Below are 20,576 nucleotides of genomic sequence, written 5' to 3'. Positions count from 1 at the left end.
TCTTCTAAGTCAGGGCAACAAACTAGTTATTAATTCATGTTTTTACATCTTTCAACTAAAGATGAGTGACAAGAGAATTCTGAATACTTCAAAGGAGAAATGTATTAGGTTCTCTGAGTGGGGCACCTTGGCTTTTTACTCATCTTAATTTTGTAGCTGACATTTCCCTTTTAGAATTCTCTACGTCAGCCACAATGCTGAAGGCTCAAATCCTGACGCAAAGCAACAGATTGGTCCAGAATTGCAAGGACATTCTTCCCCTCAGCTGCTCGCTTCAGAATGATGGTGATAATTGTGCCTATAGATGAAATACTATTCTTTGCATTTACACAAGTATATGGTTATTTGAGATCACACATGTGAGGTGTGCAGTTATGAGGTACAAGGCCAAGTTCTTCCAGCAGTTACCTCAGATCATGTACACAGAGTGAGGTGATCCACTGGTTAGTTTTGTGTTGGATAGAAAATGTTGGGCTTAATAGTTTAGAGCCATGTGGTGGTTATTCTACAGTTGAGACTGGCATCTCCTTTGGCCAATCAGAGTACTTATCCATTATTAACCCTTATGCTGAGAACTGCTGCTGCAATTCCTGAGCGGTGGCGGGGTTTATTGACAGCAGTGAGGTTTCCATTATATGCTTGGTATTTTATAGAAGATGATGAACTGGTATATTTGGCTGTATTTTTCCACTTTTTTGGAAAATCTGCTAAACCTATGCTTTTCATGGATAAGGAGTAGTGGATAACTTCAGTGTCCTGTGATGTCGTCTAAAAGTTGCATTTCAGAATGACATGAACTGAATTTCTTCAATTAAAACTTGAATAATTTACAGGATGTTTGTGAACTTAAATTCATATAACTTAAATGGAATCCTCCTTTGCTTACCTTCCAAAACCACAGTGCCGAATTCTTTGTTTCAGCTGCTTCACTTAAAAGCAGCAAAGAAATACAAATGTTTCTATTTTAGGTGCGGTGATATCATACAGTGTTTGGAGGGAAAAATACCGGAACCGAGTCAGGACTTGGCAAATACGTATCTTTCAGGTTAATCTTAAAAATATTTTGTTAAAGAAAATATCCATAACTCCTGCTCCCCTTTTCCCCAAATTCTAGTATTTTGAAATGGTCTCTGAATAGGATGTATTTCTGACTATATATTCTTTATAGTGTGAGGTTGTGTTTTCTTGCATTTCTTACGTTTTGTGTATTGTGTGTGATTGGAAAAATATTTCTTAAACTGAGTTGTGGGACTCATGCAAGTTAATTATGTTTATTGGATGATCAAGAAGCATTGTAGTCTGAGACTACCAAAACTACTATTACAAAACATTTTGAAGAATTTGGTAGAATCATAATTTTCTGGAGGAGTTATCTTTCCCTTTTGTTTTTTTCCTTTCACATGAATAATTGTGTCTTTCAAATGGAACAGGAGGGAGAGTTACCTATCCTAAGTATGATTTGAAAATATTTACTCTGTTAAGAATATTGGTAGACGTATAATGGATGAGGGTGGGAATCCATTTCTAATGATATGCTAAGAAATTCTCCAGCAGTTAGTTCTCTTTTAATATATTAATCAGTACTTGCTAATATTACTAAAGTTAAGAATCCCTAACATACTGCATTATGCCTGTGTTCTCAGGAGTTCAAGCTCAAAGACCACTGTAAAAAAAATTTATTGTGGACTAAATGTAACATAAGAGAGCAGTTGGAAAGTGATAGTTGGATTTCAGCATTTTTAAGCTAGACAGGCTTGGAAGGGGGCAGGAAGCAAAAAGGTGATTATAGCATATCACATAATTGGGCTCTATAGTTTACTAAAATAAATGTAAACTTCATGATGTTCTTTATTTTAAAATGGCTTGTTTACATTGAAGACTGGCTACTGTATATATGCACGGTAATTTAATTTATAAAAATACGCTTCTGTATTACGCTGGTTGACTGTAATGCTTCACTATAATGAACTTAAGTATCAGAGGGGTAGCTGTGTTAGTCTGGATCTGTAAAAGCAGCAAAGAATCCTGTGGCACGTTATAGACTAACAGACGTTTTAGAGCATGAGCTTTCGTAGGTGAATACCCACTTCGTCGGATGCATTCACCCACGAAAGCTCATGCTCCAAAACGTCTGTTAGTCTATAAGGAGCCACAGGATTCTTTGCTGCTTATAATGAACTTGATACACGTTGGCAAAACAGGATGAACTGGGATTTCACCCTTAATTTCAGTTTAATTTTACTTGTAATTTGAGGCTGAACTGATTTCTTATAGATTTATTATTAGTAAATCTTCCCCCATACTTTTGAAACCATATGATTTATTGTAGTAAGAGAAACTGGAAGAACAAAAACTATCCCTTCCCAAAAGACTTAAAGATTTAAACAAACAGGAAGAGTAAAAGCAGCAGAGTCCTGTGGCACCTTATAGACTAATAGACGTTTTGGAGCATGAGCTTTCGTGGGTGAATACCACTTCGTCGGATACATGCATATATTCACCCACGAAAGCTCATGCTCCAAAACGTCTGTTAGTCTATAACAGTGGTCCTCAACGCGGTGCCCGTGGGCGCCATGGTGCCTGCAGGGACATCTTAATGCGCCCGCGTCCTAGACCCCGGGAGAGCACCCGCCGGCATTTCGGCGGGGACGCCTCTCGCTGACGCCGCTTGCCGTCGACAAGTGATGTCATCGAGAGACGTCGCTCCTGAATTTTGGAGACGACTCCTCTCGCTGACGTCGCTTGTCGATGGGAAGCAACGTGAGCAAGAGGTGTCGCCGCCGAAATTCGGCAGCATTTCGGTGGGTGCTCCACCGCCGCAGTGGTCCTTCGGCTGGGGACCACTTGTCTATAAGGTGCCACAGGACTCTTTGCTGCTTTTACAGATCCAGACTAACACGGCTACCCCTCTGATACTTGACAGGAAGAGTAAAGTAGGAAAATCTAATGTTCACACACATTCTTAATGTATCATATCTGAGAGAGATTAATTTCTGTATAGATGTGTGCAGGGAAAATCAGTTCATTTTCAAAGGGAAGTTGCAACCAAAGTATGTAAAGAAAATATTTGCTTGGAATGTTGATTTTCCTGATGTTTTATGTGGTTTTTAAAATGGAATGTGTGAGAAGGGGGTAGTGGTGGCAGGCAAAAGCACTGTTTTCAACCCCAGGCATTCAGAAGCCATGCATCAAGCCACAAGAAATCATAAGACTATTGAATAATGCTGGGTTCTTCTTATGTGCCATCTCTGTGTTGAGAGTTTTCAAGCCTTTAGGGTTCACCTCTTGAAGCTTTTCTCCACAGCCACGAGGGCCAGGAGTTCTACTTCCATGATTTAAAATAACTCAGATTCTCATTTAATAACATCTCATTAGGAGACGGGGCTTTAAAAAAAACCATAAAAAATCATGAATTGACGACACAGGGAAAAGCACTCACAGAGCAAAGATTAGGTTTACTGATTAACCAGTGGACCTTGGTGACCTAGAATATCAGTTTAGTAGGATTAAAAAAGAACAGATATTAGTATGAATAATAAGAATATCAAGTGATATGATAGTAAATATTAAAAATTAAAAACGAGTTTTGGAAGGGATATAAAACGTCATGCTTTAGAGTATTAGCCAACCTCTACTGGGGAGTAGAAAGAGACTTCCTTGGTAGGGCACAGCATCCTATAACTGCCTAATGTGTCGTGCCTTCACCTGAAGGAGCTGGCATATTGCACTGTCAAAGAGAGAAAAGTGGATTGAATGGACCATTGGTTGTATTTAATATGGTAATTCCTGTGTTCCTATGTAGTTTAAAAATATTGTGAGCCCTCTTAAAATGGCTGCAGTTTTACTGAGGCCCTTTCAGAACATTCCTATCTGCTGTGCAGTTCTCTGTAGGAAATGCTTTAATTGATGGGTTAAGAGAGGAGACCAAAACTCATTTCTAGGGTGATATAGAATGCTGAGATGCTGACTAGCACGTCCATTGATGGTGAAGCCTAGGTTGGAATTTGGTTCTCTGCCAAAAGTTAGTGATAGTTCCTGCTCTAAGGAGTGAACAGGAAAGAGTGAATGTAGGCCTTAAAAGGAGCTGTTTAAAACAAACAAACAAACAAAACCAAATACAAGATTTAAAAAAAACATTAATGGTGACTGCTAATACGTACTGCAAGCGGATGAAGCATATTTTTTTTTTTTAAGGATAAGTGAAACTCATTCAGTATTGGAGATACATTTGATGGTGTGGGGATTTTTTGGTTACTGTTTTATTTTCTAACACTTATTCCACCCTCCCCCCACTTTTAAACTTGGAAAAAAAAGGGAGGATATTTTCCAAAAATAGTATTGTCCTATTTTGCAGTTTGGTAATCAACCAGTGCCCAATCCTGTCAACATTGTGCATATGAGTAACATTTCTTTGGTGAATTGAGTTAGTTACTCCCTTAGTCATCAACTGCCTAATAAGTAAATGTATTCCTTAGATTGGGTCCCTTATTGTTCAGAGAAGGAATTAAAATGTGTACTTCTGTTATTTTATCTTACTGTAATGCTTTGGAACCCTTGTCATTGACCATGGGCCCCATTATGCTAGGTGCTGTACAAACAGAACAAAAAAGACATTCCCTTTCACAGAGAGCTTACAGTGTAAGTATAAGACAACAGTACAGAGATCTAAGTATAAGAGACAACAGATGGATACAGATAAATGGGGAGTAGAAGGAAACCATGAGACAGTATTGGTCAGCATGATAGACAGTGGTCTCAGCACACTAACGACCCTACAATTGTCAATTTTTTTTGTAGGCATCATGGTAAAGGATGGTTTAGAAGGAGGCAGCTTTGTGGATGTTTAGGCCCAAGCGTGAGGGACAGCATGAAAGAAAGCATGAAGGTGCTCTTTGAAGACTTAATAAGAATCATGGAGGCTGGTGTCAAAGGTAAATTAGAGGCAGGAGTGGATATTTCATTACTGAATGAGAGATGATTGGGCCTGGGGATCAGCTGTGAAGGATGTTATAAGTGAAGACAAGCAGGTTATGACTGATACAATGGAGTAGGAGGAGCTGGTGAAGAGATGCAAAGAGAAAGGTGACAGCGTCAAAGTATTGGGCTAGGAAAATGATCTTTGCAACAGCATTCTGAATGGATATTAGCTGGGCAAGACTGCATTTGTCAATGCCAGAGAATAAGAAGTTCCAGTAAGCAAGACACAAGTCAATGTGAGCCTGGAGAGGAGTTTTAGCTGTGTGGATGAATAGGAATGGCCTATCATAAATGTTATGTGGAAAAATCTGCAGGATTAGACAGTCTGGATTTGAGAACCTGGAGGAGAGGTCAGAGTCTAAAATGCAGCCCAGGTTCTGGCCCTGAATGACAGGCAGAATGGTAGTGATATCCACACTGGTCAAGAAAGGAATATACATTTAGACATGGGCAGTGCGTGAACTGCCAGCTGGGGAGGCTGGCCTCCAGCCCCGCCCCTTCTGCACGGAGCTACACCCCTGGAGCTCCACCTTCTGCCCTCCTCACCAGAGGTCCCCCCCACCACCACAGCCATTGACCTAGTCCTGCAGCTAGCCCCCCTGCCCCAAAGCAGTGCTGGGATGGCGGGCGGCGTGCAGCTCCAGCCATGGAGCACTGGGGGGGCTGGAGCTGGAGGACTGGAGCCACATTCAGGGAGCGGTCACGATCCTGGCTGTTTGGGGAGGCAGTGTCTCCCTCAGCCTATGCGATCTGCTGCCCATGCATTTAGAGCTCTGTTTTAGCCATGTTGAACTTGAGCTGATGTCTGGACATCCATGAGAAGATCTCAGAGGCAAGCTGAGCTTTTAGTTTGGGCAGAAGGAAACAAGTCTGGAGTGCAGGTAGATCTGTGAGCTGTCAGCATAGAGATGGCAGTTCAATTTGTGTTTGCTGGTACGATTACCAGAGATTAGGGATGTAGAAGGAGAAGAGAAGTGAAGCAAGGACAGAGCCTTGTGGAACACCCACAGAAAGGTGGCAGGACCTTCAGGGGGAGATGAAAAGGATCCTTTGAAGGACCATGCTGAAAGAGTGATTATAGAGAGAGAGGAGAGGAATTGGGAAAGGACAGTCACTCAAGCAAAGGGAGGACAAGATTTCAAGAAGAGCATGGTTCACTGTGTCAAAGTGACCTGTTTTCAGTTCTTTACATCGTCCTTCTCACACTCCTGAATTATGTAGTGCTTGTTGCCTGCTGATTTGGAAATATACTGTAATTTGACATCAGTGAACAAGGAGCTGCCCCACCCTCGCAGCCCCTTTCACACTGTTGTCACATATAGGATGACAAAAATCAAGCCTTTGGTCCCACTTGAAGGCTACATGATTTTATTATATGCTGTGAATATCTTTTTGATGCTCCAATGTGTCCATTTAAAATCAGCACAAAGTTGTTATGCTTGCAACTTTCTTTATTGGGTCTGCATTATGTGTGTATTAAGTTATTAAATATTGATTTTTATATTAAACATTTTTACAGTTTTTTTGATTTCTGATCTTTATGAAGCATTTCCCTGTTATGTTTGCTCCATATTGTATATGGTATTTTAGCCACAGAGTTGTATATTTAGGAAAACTAAGAGACTGGTTCTGTACTTTTAGACCACAGTATAGAACAATAAGAGATTCTCTCCCAATAAGGATTTTTTATATACAGTGACAAGTAGTACAAGCTCCAGGGCACTTATTGTCCATTGAAATAATTTTCATTTATTCTATTAGGTGAATAAAATAAAATTTAATATTTTTCTCTCTATCCCCATCCTCCCAAGATATTTCATTCACCGGCCCAGATGAAACTAACCAGCTTTTAGCTCGTTCTTGGTCTTATGTATACTTCTAGCAAATACCTTGCTTTCTTCAAGGAACAACATTCGCATCTCTCCTTCCCCCAACTCCCTTTTCCATTCTCTTTTTAAAGTAGTGGCAGACAGGAAAGAAAATATTATGGTTGTAAAAATAACCACATCACTGCACAGTGTCAAGAGTATTTAAAAGTAGTCCTATAATATGTATGTGAACACTGGCTTACTATGTAAATTCACTAGCTAGCATGAAAACATGCCTGAAGAACAACCTCAGAATCTTGTTGTTTTTTTAAAGGATGTAAGGAATACAGGAGGTATTAATTCTTTGCATTCCTAACAGTCAGCCGTAGAGCAAGACTTGAAATGGGGCATCCTTTTCAGAGGCTCACTTACCTCATGGTTGCAGGGTAGGTACCAAGTTACTAAGCTGTTAAGTGCTGCTTGAAAGAAAAAATACTGTTATAGGTTTAAACAGTTGACTGTTGCTGCTGAGGAATAATGTGGGGACAGGTTGCCACTTCATGTCTAGTTCTTACGCTAAGGTTGGAGGTGCATTATAAGTTGAGATCCAGACTGTGTAGGGGAGACAACTCCAGGGGCATGAGGATCTATGTATCAGCCCTCCTCCTGCCATTCATATGAGCTGTGGGAAATCTTCCAGGGAGGAGCCACCCCTTGGACAGAAGCTGACAAGAACAAGTGCAGAAGCAGTGTCAGCCTGGACCTTTGGACAGTGACAGTATCATCAGACAACTTTCTACAATGTTTTGTTTTGAACGTTCTTCCTTTCCCCTCTGCTGCCTGACAGCTTGCTCCTGCTTCGCCTCTCTCCCCTCGCCTAGTCTCTTCCCTTCAACATCACTTGTCTTGCCATCCTCCATTCTTTCCTCCCTTATCCCTTTACTGGCATTTTTTGCTGTTTGCTCTAATGAATCCCTTCCTGTGTTCCCTTCTCTTCATTTAACATGAAGACTAAAAGAGAATGCAAAATAACTAAGCCCAACCCAAACATTTGCAAACAAAAACAGGAAAGAAAAATTAAAACCTTATGGAACCAACATGATGGTCACAAACCATTCTGTGTTCTGTCACATCCTGTGTTTGCCTCATCTATTTAAATTGCAAGCTCAGTGGGGGAAGGGTTCTCTTTTCTCTACACTTTGTCTGTCATGATATGGCCTCAGTCTTGGTTGGGACCTGTAGGCAGTACCATCGTAGGCGCCGACTCCATGGGTGCTCTGGGGCTCAAGCACCCACAGGAAAAAAAAATAGGGGGTGCTCAGCACCCACAAGCTGTAGTGGTTCCTGCCCCCCCACTCCTGAGTTTTGTATCACAGGTCTGCTCACAGCGCATGCCCTAGCCCCAGATAGAGCTTGAGTGTGGAATTGATAAGTTCTGTGCTGCTCCCAGCATACCCTTGGGGCAGGGTGTTTGTTAATAAACAGAGGCAGGGTGATTAAGATAACAAAAGTCTTGTTGTTACATTAAATTAAGGATTGTTAAATCATCCTGAAAGCATTGCCAGGCACTCTTTTTAAAAGATAGGAAACAAAGGGTAGGAATAAATGGTTCGTTTTCAGAGTGGAGAGAGGTAAATGGTGTCCTCAAGGAGCTGTACTCAGACCAGTGCTGTTCAACATATTCATAAATGATTTGCAAAAAGGGGTAAACAGTGAGGTGGCAAAATTTGGAGGTAATACAAAACTAAGTCCAAAGTTGACTGCATAGACTTACAAAGGGATCTAACAAAATTGGGGTGAGTGGGCAACAAAATGGCAGATGAAATTCAATGTTAAATGCAAAGTAATGCAGATGGCAAAATATAATCACAACTAACTATACATGCATAATGATGGAGTCTAAATTCACTGTTACCCGTCAAGAAAGAGAACTTGAAGTCATGGTCACTATGCTTCCAGAGTACTGCAAATTTATAAGAATCCTTCTCACTGTCCCTGTATCATCCTGAACTGTGGAATACTCATTCTCCAGCCTCAAAATACTTAAAAAGTATCTCCAGTCATCAATGGGACTGACACAACTGAATAATGTAGCTGTCTTTATCATGCATCAAGACCATACCAGGGAACTAGATGTAAATAAGATTGCTGACAATTAGCCAGAAAGCTTTATTGAGACATAATGTCTTTAAACTGGGACATCAGTGAAGAGTGCTTGTAGGTGATTGGAACGATTTTAATATACTGTTAATTCATGATGTAATTATGTAGTTCCTAAAAATGTAATAATTAAAATAGTAAAGATACCAAAGATAGATACATTCAATAACTAGAATATGAAAGAAGTGTATAAATATGCTGAAAATACCTCCCCCTCCTCCAAACGGGCTGTCTCACCCCTCTTCAAAAGCACCCCTAGTAAGTACCATAATACAAATAATTATTAATAATAGAGCAGTGTAATGAAAACTTGCACAGTAGCTGCTCATATTCTGTCTAGTTTCACAGTTGAAGCTTTTCAGTATAAGCATGAATAGTCACTAGGTCATCTATTAAACTACTGCACAGCCAACCAACCCTATCTTGACATTCTTTAGAGTTTCTCCATTCAAGCAGGAGAGGGGTTAAACAGAACCTGAACCTAAATTAAAAACAGTGCTATTTCCAGTTTAGTATACTTGTAATAGTGCTCCAATTTAAACTAGACTGCAAATTTTGAGAGAAGCAAAAATAGAACAAAAATTGTACGTTTTAAATCCTCCCATTTTTATAACTCCCTTGAGACATACAAAGTAACTTTTTGTCTAGTTCATGAATTACAGTAGAGCTGGGGGCTTGTAGTTCCAAACCCATTTATTGGAAAATAGAGTAACAGCTTTTTATGCCAATTTGAAATAGTCTGGGTGAGAGAGATCAGAAAGCTTGAGGTAAATCTCAGTGCCATCGTCAATTTCTTGTAACACAATCTGACACACTTCTTTTTCTTCTTGCTAATTACTTGAAGTAAGAGGAGCTGTTTGTGTGTCTGATGTCCTAGGTATAGCATATACATGTTGTGTACTTACTATTTGGATAATTTATATAATTGACCCCCTTCATCCCTCCAGCGTATGAATGACATGGGACTTATGGGTGAACTGGAAAGTAGAAATGACAAGTTAATCAACTTTTGTTCTGAATGCCCTCATTAATAAGGCTTTGCAAGGGTTTCTACACAGAAATTTTATCAGAGAGTCCTTAAAATGCTTCCCCTAACACACACACTATTTTTGGTACATCCTAGCTCATTGAAGAATGGGACATTAATGCCAGAGGTGGTAGCATATGTGATAAATGGTCTATTTAATATCACTTTAGGGGATATCTTTTGTGAATTAGTAAGTACCAAAAGGGAATGAGAGGTGGGCAGGGAGATGGAGGAGTAATTTTAGAAAGATTGTATGTTTTTGTACTCCCACAAACTGTCAAGTATCCGAGGGGTAGCTGTGTTAGTCTGGATCTGTAAAAGCAGCAGAGAATCCTGTGGCACCTTATAGACTAACAGACGTTTTGGAGCATGAGCTTTCATGGATATATATATATATATATATATAAAATTTTCGTGCATCCGACGAAGTGGGTATTCACCCACGAAAGCTCATGCTCCAAAACGTCTGTTAGTCTGTAAGGTGCCACAGGATTCTCTGCTGCTTTTACAGATTTGTAAAGTTATTTAGGTGCCTAACTCCCATTTGAAATCAGTCTGATTGGGAGCTTATATACTTTCAAAGATATGGTCCTAAGTAAAGCAGTGATTTAAAAACCAATACACAGTAACCACTTGCCTCTCCATTGAAACCAGCATGAAACATTTTTCCAGCAGGGACCTTAAATAGTGAACGTATCTCAAATTCTGTACTTGCATTATAACAATATTAACTTTTCAGAACTTCAGATGGTATGGTTAGGATTGCAGCACTCAGCTCACAGGTTGTTTAGATTGATGTATCTCCACGGACTTCACTGGAACTATGCAGATTTACACCACCAGAGGATCTGGCCCTTACCTGTGTTTAGGGTTAGAAGTCTTGGGGCAAAATGGTCTTAGCCTCCAAAAGCACGGAGCACCAAAAGTTTAGGCTATTTTGAACAGGATGAAAATGAATTCATAATGAATTCATAAAAATATAATAGACACACTCTTGCTGTGCTGCCAACAGAAACAACCCCGGGACATGTTTGGTAAATAACCCCGAAACAACATAAGTATAATGTTGTCTAAGAATATGCATGTTTTCTCACCAGTGAGTATTGTCAGAACATATGCACTATCATTTCCTACAGAGTTTGACATGTTAAGGCACAGGATTGAGTTTATCTGGATTCAGTTTCAGCTCTGCCTCAGAGTATGTAATTTTTGAGGCAGTTACTTCACCTCAACTTCCCCCATCTAGCATTAAAGATATTATAGTTGGGGAGTTTGACTTCACCAATTTTTTTACCTTACTTTTTACATCCCTTCTCTCAGACAGTTTCAAAAGGCATCAGTCTCATCTCTGGCATCACAAACTGAGTTTCCTATTACAGTGCTGCTTTATCTTGCAGGATGGAATTCCATACATGGAGTCCAGTGCAGGAACTAACGTAGCCTCTATCAGCATCAGCACAACCAGTGACATGCCAATCATGTACCTACCTTCTCTGCAGGTCCTTGGATTGGTTCCTTTTAACATCAGCCCCCACTATTTGGATCCAGATGTTAACAGCACTCACATGGGTGTAAGTAAAATACCTCTCTGCCAGCTGCAGAGCTCGTACACTAAAGTATGAGTACAACGTGCATATGCTGTGACTTGTAAAGCTTGCTGCTGTCTAGCAGCTGCCTGCTGGAATTGTCTGAAATGTAAATGAAGCAAAGGAACCTTTGTTACTGCTAGCCTCCTCTTGGAAGGTTTTCCTTGGGAATGGGAAGGTTACTGGCAACAGCATTACTAAGGTGGAACAAGTTTTGATGGCTAACTCAGGCCTTCTGATGACTAATACTGTTAATATTATTGTGACATGTACTGCTTAGGTGGGCAAGGGAGAATACTAAAGGGCAAACTTAAAAAAAACTTGAATAACGATACCTGCAGCATTGGGTAAAATGCAATATATCTGGAAAACTTTCAACATAGACTGTCTAACTTGCTGGTCCACTGTGACATTCCATGTAGAAATGTCTTGAGGCTTTATACGCATCTACAGGAGTTTGCTTTTGAGACTTTCAGGTCAGGGTGGAGTGAAGGCCATCTAAGAACCCCTGGTTTATGGAACATGTAAGGGATATGGAAATTACTACACCCACCCCAAGGTACTCCAGCAATAAACCTCAAGTTCTCAAATAAAGTGAGCACAGATTGTAAATGGAATTCAGAGGGGAAAATATAACATCAAATATAGAGTCCATATACATAGACTAAGGTGCAGAGCTGTGAATTTGGGTCTACTCAGTAAGAAGCTAGGATAATTTAAAGTGTAATAGCTGAACAAACCACCTATAATTTGCAACTACATCTCTACCTCGATATAACGCTGTCCTCGGGAGCCAAAAAATCTTACCACGTTATAGGTGAAACCGCATTATATCGAACTTGCTTTGATCCACTGGAATGCGTAGCTGCCCCCCACCCCGGAGCGCTGCTTTACTGCATTATATCCAAATTCGTGTTATATTGGGTTGCGTTATATCGAGGCAGAAGTGTAGTTAACTCCTAAGAGCACAATTCCTGGGAATTTTGCTCCTATGATACAAAGTACCTCAGCCTTTTATTTACAAGGATGGTATCTGTCTGCGCACAGGCAGTTTCTTGGAGACAATAAAGGATACTCTCCAGCTCAGAACCATGGAGGACCCGGACCCAAACTTTTTAAATGTAGGTCTCTTTTAAGATGTGGATATACAGGTACACTTAAATCAGTTTTGCAGGGAGAAGAAACTGGCTGCTGCTCTAGAGGCAAGCTAACAGTATTTCTTACTCAATTTTCTGCAGAACTTCTAGGAGGAAAAGCTCTGTGGGATATAAAATGCTTGTCTCTGCCCTTTGTGTTCCTCTGACGATTTCATAAATCCTTCTGGCTTTCTTCTTTCCCTTTGTGTCCTTCTATCCCTTCTTTGCACTTGCTTATTTCTATCCCTCAGCCACCAACACCTCCAAGGGAACGTGGTTGCACGGGCAGAATTCTCCACCAAGGAAACCTGATTAGGGCTTTAAATGTCATTTCCATTAAGGAGAAATATGTAACTAGTTCAATGGTGGAAACCTGGTCCCCTTTCTCTGGAGACTCCTGTCTCCTTCATTCAGAAATAACTTACAGAACTACCTCCAGCAGTATGAGGGACAGAGCAACATTTAATCAATCAAATAGTTCCTTAACCTTACAATAAATTGAAGTGGAACCTTTCTGGGTTTCCAAATTTAGATTTTTTTTTTTGTGGTTTGCAACATTTTAACAAAAGGTTAGTATTTGAGATGCAGGGTGAACTGGCTGCAGTAAAGTCAATCTTGCGATTGACTTCAGTGTGGCTAATATACATCCATAAGCTTCAAGGAAATGAAATTTTTCAGTTGGGAATGATATTTGCGTACCTCATAGGAGCATTAGGAAACATTATCAAGTTAACATTTCTTGAAGTGCTTTGTGATATTTAGCTAGAAGGTTCTAAATTCTAAGTGCTCATATAGCAGAAATTACTTAAACCTAGACTCACACTAGATCCTACTATTCCAGGAGACTCGTGCGGAGTGGATACTTCAGTATCATGAGGAACTGTACTGGTGAGTAATACATCCCGATCAAACTCTCATCTCCAGAAGTCAGTCATATGAATACACCCTTTCCAATCAGATATTGAATTTTAGATGTCTTAATCTTTCCCGTAGTGCTGTAAGGCTTTTCTATCCATCTTCTACCATGGAGACTTTTCACTGCTAGCTTCAACTTTGTTCAGGTTGCTCTAATTTGCATCCTGTATATTCAAGGCTTCTCGTTCTATGCAAGAAAGACCCTGTATTCAGCACTGCCTCTGTCTGCCATTAGCTGCAGAGAGTAGAGCAGCGGTGCCCAAACTCTTCCTGTTACACTCCCCTTACCCGTAATGGAATCTGTCCATGACCCCTTCCATTACAGCACAGTTGGCTCAGCAGAGGAGCTTAGGCTGCAGGCAGAACTGGGGCTAGAGGCAGAGTAGGGGACGGAGTGGACCTGAGGCTGGAGCTGGGGGCAAAGCATCCTTATCACTAAACACTTGTCATGACAACACACTGCTGTGTAGGAGGTGAGCATTCAGAGGTTTTCCATCCTAGCCAGCATACCCAATCCCTGCTGTCTGAGAAATACCTAGCTGTGGTTTCTAACACACTCCACTGGTTGCTGTGTGGCAATCTTGACAAACTAGACTTTGAGAATGATGGTAGTTAAGGCTAATGAAGGATCCCAAGGAACCATTTTATTTCTCCTTCACCTGTATTAAGACAAAGTGAACTGATTGTAGAAAGTGAAATCATCCTCGTAACACTAGCTATGATTTCCCTACTTTGTCCTAGTGCCTCCATCTCTGAAGAAGTGCCATCCTTATTAGGCACAGGGGATGGAGTCAGCCTATAGGCAGTAATTGCTATCTGTGCCCAAACAATGTATCGTGGGAATTGCCCATCTGAGACCATACTCTTCACTGGGAGAACTACTAGTTAAAATTAACACCAGGTTGCCAGAGATGAGTCAAATGCTTTAAGCGAGCTGAAATAAAATAACCCTTAAGGTAACTTGTGGTTAGGTGCTCAATCAGAGATACGTTTTGTATTATCGCTATCTACCTTACTGAATTAGTGTTTGTGCTTAATATATTAATAATACTTGTAAATACAGAAGAGTTCCTATAGTGTGAGTGTTGCAACTGTGCACATCCAGAGTTCCAACTATATAATAATTTGAATAATACTAGGTCTGATCTTGGGAGAAGAACCTGTCAATCCTCAAAGTGATGAATTCCCAGTTAACTCGGATCTCTCGTTTTGGAGCGCAAATGACAGCTTGGGGTTTTATTTCTTGTCAAATTCAGGGTTTGGGTGAAGGAGCAATGTTACTAGTGGAAGGAGACAAAGCCACCCTGCAAGGAGTAACTGAAGCAAGGTTGTTTTTGAGGTATTCAGTTTGCATTCAATTCTGTGCAGCTTTTAATCAGTTTGTTTTTCTTCAACAGCAGAAAGGATGATGATTGTGGGGTTAAGACACTGGACAGGGACTCTGAGATCTCAGTTCAGTTGCTAACTCTGTTGGCTCTTTCTGTGTCAACCTACAGTAGGAGAGTCAGTTAATTTCTTGCCTCCATTTCCCACCTGTAAACTGGGAATTCTTCCCTTCTTTGTGGGGATAGTTTGAGGTGGGATGATCCTGTAATAAAGGAGAACCACAGATAAAGCTAAAATTTTGGTTGCATTTGTCCTTTATACTACACTCTTGTGGGGTGTTAAACCCATTCACACTTAATGGGCTACAGCGTGCCCTTTCAAAAGTGAGTTGCAGCTGTGTGTACTGGTATATGAGCCTTACTAGTTCAGGGCCTGATCCCATAGGGTATATCTCCAGTAAATACAGCTATTTCTCAAGCTGGGGTGCTAAAAATAGCAGTGTACCCATTCCAGCTTGGGCAGACTTGAGAGTGCAAGCTGTAATGTTCACATTGCTACTTTTAGCATGCTAGCTTGAAGTGGCCTTCCCCAGGCTGGGAGACTCACTCCCAGCTACACTGCAGACATAGCAGTCCTCCATTATTGGATGGTAATAGGTGCCAGACTGAGTCCTAAAAGCCTAAACCTGTAGTTCTTAGTCACATAAGGAAAAACTATGGACTGGAGTAATGGTGAAGGACTAGGCCATAGGGTTCAATACCTAATAGCGGGTAGCCCAAGAGTTCCACATAGCTTCCAGGACCTAGATCTGATAGTAAAAGGAAGCAAAATAGACTCTTCACCTTTGTACTTTGACTGCCAAGTTTACAGCATGGTTCTTGTCTTTGGTCAAGAGGTGAGAAACCAACTGAACATGAGCCTGGAACAGATTTCAGTTTCCTCCTGATAGTAACTCCCAGAAGCCCTGACCTTTCCTGCAGTGAAACACCAGATGCTAAAGGAAGATAGTGGAAAGAGGAGATCCCAGGTCTGGAAACAGTAAATTTTGTAAATAAAGCAGGATTTAAAGAACCCATTACTCACCATTTTTATTTCTGTAGGAACTGACTAATCTCAAACATTTCCTTGCAGCACTAGGGAGAATACCCTCTTGAGGCTAGTTTATACAGGTTGAACCTCTATAGGCCTGCACCCTCAGGACCTGACTGGTGCTGAACCAGAGAATTTGCTGAGCCACAGGAGGTCAATACGGAGTGCCAGCAGGTCTCCATAGGCAGGGAAGTAGAGTTGTGGGGGGTGCTGCAGCCCCCCAAGGCTTTGCACTCAGCCAGCTGCTCCAATGCCCGCCTCAGGTCCCAGCTGTTGGCCCCAGGTCCTCCCCCTCTCTCCCAGAGCTTGAATGCCACGAATCAGCTGTTCACAGTGCTTTATAAGCACAGAGAGGGGGGAGGAGAAGTTGGTAAGTGTGGGGCTGTCGGCATGCAAGAGGCAGAGGGGGGAGCTTGGCACCGATGGATGCTCTGCACCCACTAATTTTTCCCTGTGGATGCTCCAGCCCTGGAGGACCCACGGAGTCAGCGCCTATGCTGGACCACGGATGTTGACGGACCAGGGAGTGCTAAATTAGAGCGGTTCAACCTATAGTATGGATTTAGTAGTTTGTGTAGTGAAGTGGGGGGGCATGAGAGAAAGCAGCTCCCTCTTTTCCCCTTAGCTGCTGAAATAAGGATTTGCCATGCAAGGGCATCTGAAATAGGAGCACCAGAAACCTATATCCATCTGAAGATTTTATGGTTCTCCAGCCTTTCCTGACAGCACCTTACCTGGAAGCACAAAGACTCCCCTATTCACTTGCTTGCTGAAGGGAGATCTGCTCCTTCTCCACCAAAGGCCAGGTCACATCAGTTCATGCTGTCTAGGCTAGGTTTTTTCCCCCCCCACTTGTTACTTCCCCCTCCAGAACCTATTATTTATTACCTGTCTTAATAAAAAGTGCAACAGACTAGTAATAGTTCCTGTCTTAAATACGCCAACCCTCTTAGTATAGTTATAAATACCTGGACCACATCATGAAAAAAAGCACAGAGAAATCATACATTTGATTATTATTTATTTTTTCCAGCCCCAGCTGTTATATACAAAGCTAATTTAATAATCATTATGTACAAAATAAGTGTGCATTTAAAAATTTAGATTACAAATTTCCAAATACTAGAGAAAGTGCAAAATTTTAAAACATCTTCTATCATGCTGTACAGAAACAAATCCAACATTAGCCAATATATACACTTAAAATTATTAAAACGTAGCCATTGGAACATAATACATATTAAAATAAGACAAACAGTATGTACGAAACTTTAAAAGCACCCAGAAGGGATGAAGGTATTGCACAGAAGACTAACAGCAAATTCATTACACTGCTAGAAGGCTATTAGTGTTGAATATATCTAGTTTCAACTAACTAAAATTTGACTTTATTTAAAGGCATTTTTGGCATTAAATCAATTTGTAATCATATAATTGCACAATCATAATTACTAGAATTAAGAGATTAATTGTCACACTATAAATAAGGCTTAATGTTCTCTTTCCACCAAAAGTTATAGCGATTTAAGCAAATGCTGAGGCACATCTTAGTGAGTTTCATTTTCCATTCTTAAAACTCCTTAAGAAAACTTTGTTTTAAGTAGCAGCATCGTCTCCAAGAAATTGGTCAGAGAGGGTTGCTTTTTACAGACAGCATGGCCCTAACCCTTCACTGAGCAATGCCAGGACTGCTCCTGCAGAGCTTATTACAGGAGCAGAACACAAAGCAAACTTTCACTACTTGAGTCCTTGCAATTACTTTCTTTAAGTTAGGATACCACTCAACACAGCTATTGTTAATGACTAAAGAAAATACTCCTAGTTAGATGCACATGGGATTTCTGGTTTTAAGGGTTTGTTTCTAGGCAAATTATAGTTTCAGTTTAGGAATAAAAATTCGTTATTGGTATTTGAAAATTGTCTGTGTTATATTAAAAAATTGGCCTCCACCACTCCCTCCCCACTGGCAAATTTTATTGGATATTTAATCTCACTCTCTTGCTTGGGTGAGGTCATAGTTTAAACTGGAAAGCCTGTATCTATCTTCGCCCCATGGTTTGGAACTATGATTAGAACAAGAGAACCTCCCTGCCCAGCATTTTGGAAGGATGGCTAGAAATAGCGGACAGTTTGCAGTGTCAGAAAGAGCCAGTAGAATTTCTATACACTAGTAGCAAGACCCCATAGAGCATTCAGATCTCAGCACCAGAAATGTGTAAGAATCCAGATGGGAGCAACACACGAATAGAGCTAGAGGAACTGGGTTCTGAGGATAGACTGAAATAACTATACATGCACAGTTTGGCAATTAAGTATAATATGTGAAAGACTTAGGTATCAAACAGAAAGAAAACATCCCCAGTGTTCCAAGGGGATACAGCTCCGTGTGGGAGATGAAATTGAATAAAGAAAAGTCTAGATTAAATATCAGCAATAATTCCTCAAGCGTCAGGTTTATTAGACTGTAGAACTATTTTCCAAGAGTAGAAATGGAAACTCTAGCACCTGACACATTTAAGCTACACCAAGCACTCTACGTTTAGTGTAAGGAACAATTCTAGACTGTCACCTTGGGATAGACAAAATAGATCTTTTAGGTTATCTTGCTTTCTTGTACTCAGTCCCGAGGTCAGTGATGCTAAGGTGCTTAGGCTCCAACAGAAGGGGTCAACCCTATTGTACTACCCGTACAGCTCCTGCTACCTAGTTTGAATTGCAGTAGCCTGGCAGGGGACTGCAGACCTTTGGAAGAGTGGAATAACAAGGGGTAAGGAATATAGAGTGAAACTGGGTTCCTCAGAATGCATGGACTCACCCACTGAACTCCCCGCCTATATTGCCTCAGATGTGGCTGTCCAGAGAGGCTACATACAGATGGCTATTAGAAAACTCTACAATCAAAACAAGGGAGGAAGTTCACTTTAACACTGAATGCAACAGTTGAGATTCAGCAGAACAAATGATTTTAGAACTACAGCTATAAAGCATTACAATCTGTCATGGGAGCACTTGATTAAGTACTTTCCTTGTACTTACATCTCAGACTTGTGGATCTTAATTATTTGTTAATAGCCACGCATGACTGCACTTCTACAAAGAATGACAAACTCAATAAAATGGATTAAAAATAGCCCAGTTTGCAGCATTACTGGATAGCAGTATCGCGAAGTGTACATGATCTAAGAACAACCTCTTTTAAAAACTTCTTAACCCTCTTAATACTTACCTTGTGTAGAACTATTAACATTTCAGCATATACTTAGTTCATTCTGTTAATCAAATCTGAGATTGAAGATTTGTTCAAGATTCCTGATTTGTAGAATTTAATCTGATGTTTACAGAATCTATATGCCCAATCCTCTGAACATTAACAAATGTAGTGCTCACAACTGCAAGTCACTCCGTTGCTGTCATAGTAGTAAGCTCAATGAGCTGGTTCAAGAAAGCATTCCCTTTCAGGACAACACTTGAGTGCTTTCCAGAATTAGGGCCTTCAGCTGGATCACAGGATTAGGCCTAATAGTATATTTAATAAAGTCTTAGCATTTCCTCCAAATAAAAGATCAGATTTTTAATATAGCCCTTGAAAAGAAAAAAATGTAATCTAGTCTCAAACTCTCTACAGTACTGCAGTCCATACACAAACATACTTCTTCAAAAGTAACCTACAAGATGAAATCTTTTTCTAGTGAATGATAGCGATATATGGAATCTCAAGTAAGAACATTTAAAGATAATGGGTAGGATTTTCATAAGAGCCTGAGGGAGTTAGATGGCCAACACCCATGGAATTCCATTAAGACACAACCATCTTAACCCAGAGTAATGGGAGATCACTCACTGGCTATCCCTTCCTAGATTGTGGGATTTTTTTTTTTTTTTAATGGGGCAGAATACTATTGTTTTAATCCTTTGCATTGCAAGAGAACTCTGTTTTTAAGACATTAAAGAGGCTCCTTATCAAAACAGTCAATTCAGTAGGCTACCTAAAAGCCCATATGCCATTTAAATTTAAAAATTTACAATAATATTTGTAGTTAAAGCAGGTATTGAAGAAAAGCTCTGCTTAGATGAAGATCTAGATTAATCAAAGATCTTACTGGTGCTTTCTGAATTAAGACCCCCCTCTTCCACAAATAAGAGGAGAAATATTGTTTAAACGGGTTTTTTGTGTGTGTGCTCGTGGTGGGAAGATAGGTGGATGATGGAAAAGAAAGTTTCAAAGATTGCATAAGGTGAGTATGATACACAGAAAATAAAGAATACGCTGATGCAATATTACCCACGTTTTCTTTTTTTTTTTTTNTATATATGCTAGCAAGCAAGCTAGAGAGAACGAGGTTAGTTCAATCAGGGAGGATGAGGCCCTGTTCTAGCAGCTGAGGTGTGAAAACCAAGAGAGGAGAAACTGCTTCTGTAGTTGGCAAACTGGTTAGTGTTGAAAGTCTCTGTAAAAAGTTGGACTTTAACTCTTCTTATGCATTTGCAGTTCACATTTAAATCAGATGCTAAAATGGGGTCTTGTTTGTTTATATGTTTGCTTTGCGTGTTG

General features: G+C 40.4%; 2 protein-coding genes across 12 annotated transcripts in view; both read left to right on the top strand.

Moving 5' to 3' along the window:
* Positions 1-20,576, top strand: part of PTPRK (protein tyrosine phosphatase receptor type K) — a 656,446-nt gene that overhangs the window by 99,910 nt on the left and 535,960 nt on the right. The window lies entirely within an intron of this gene.
* On the top strand, positions 4,868-16,006 carry LOC142046519 (peptidase E-like). The gene is made up of 6 exons (XM_075063475.1): positions 4,868-4,931; positions 11,125-11,543; positions 13,536-13,582; positions 13,688-13,691; positions 14,767-14,948; positions 15,829-16,006. Exons 1-6 carry the CDS (start codon positions 4,868-4,870, stop codon positions 15,941-15,943), a joined length of 831 nt encoding a protein of 276 aa, XP_074919576.1. The 3' UTR covers positions 15,944-16,006.

The sequence above is a fragment of the Chelonoidis abingdonii genome, chromosome 3, assembly GCF_003597395.2.
Source record: "Chelonoidis abingdonii isolate Lonesome George chromosome 3, CheloAbing_2.0, whole genome shotgun sequence".
Classification (NCBI taxonomy): domain Eukaryota; kingdom Metazoa; phylum Chordata; order Testudines; family Testudinidae; genus Chelonoidis; species Chelonoidis abingdonii.
The sequence above is the reverse complement of the archived record's forward strand: the minus strand, read 5'-3'. Positions and strand labels throughout refer to the sequence as shown.

What these genes read in the sequence shown, in the direction of transcription:
- LOC142046519 (XM_075063475.1), top strand. Translation starts at nt 4,868, where the DNA reads ATGAAAGAAAGCATGAAGGTGCTCTTTGAAGACTTAATAAGAATCATG. An exon ending in CATGGAGGCTGGTGTCAAAG is followed by an intron (nt 4,932 to 11,124) that starts GTAAATTAGAGG and finishes TGACATGTTAAG; the next exon opens with GCACAGGATTGAGTTTATCT. An exon ending in TTAACAGCACTCACATGGGT is followed by an intron (nt 11,544 to 13,535) that starts GTAAGTAAAATA and finishes CTACTATTCCAG; the next exon opens with GAGACTCGTGCGGAGTGGAT.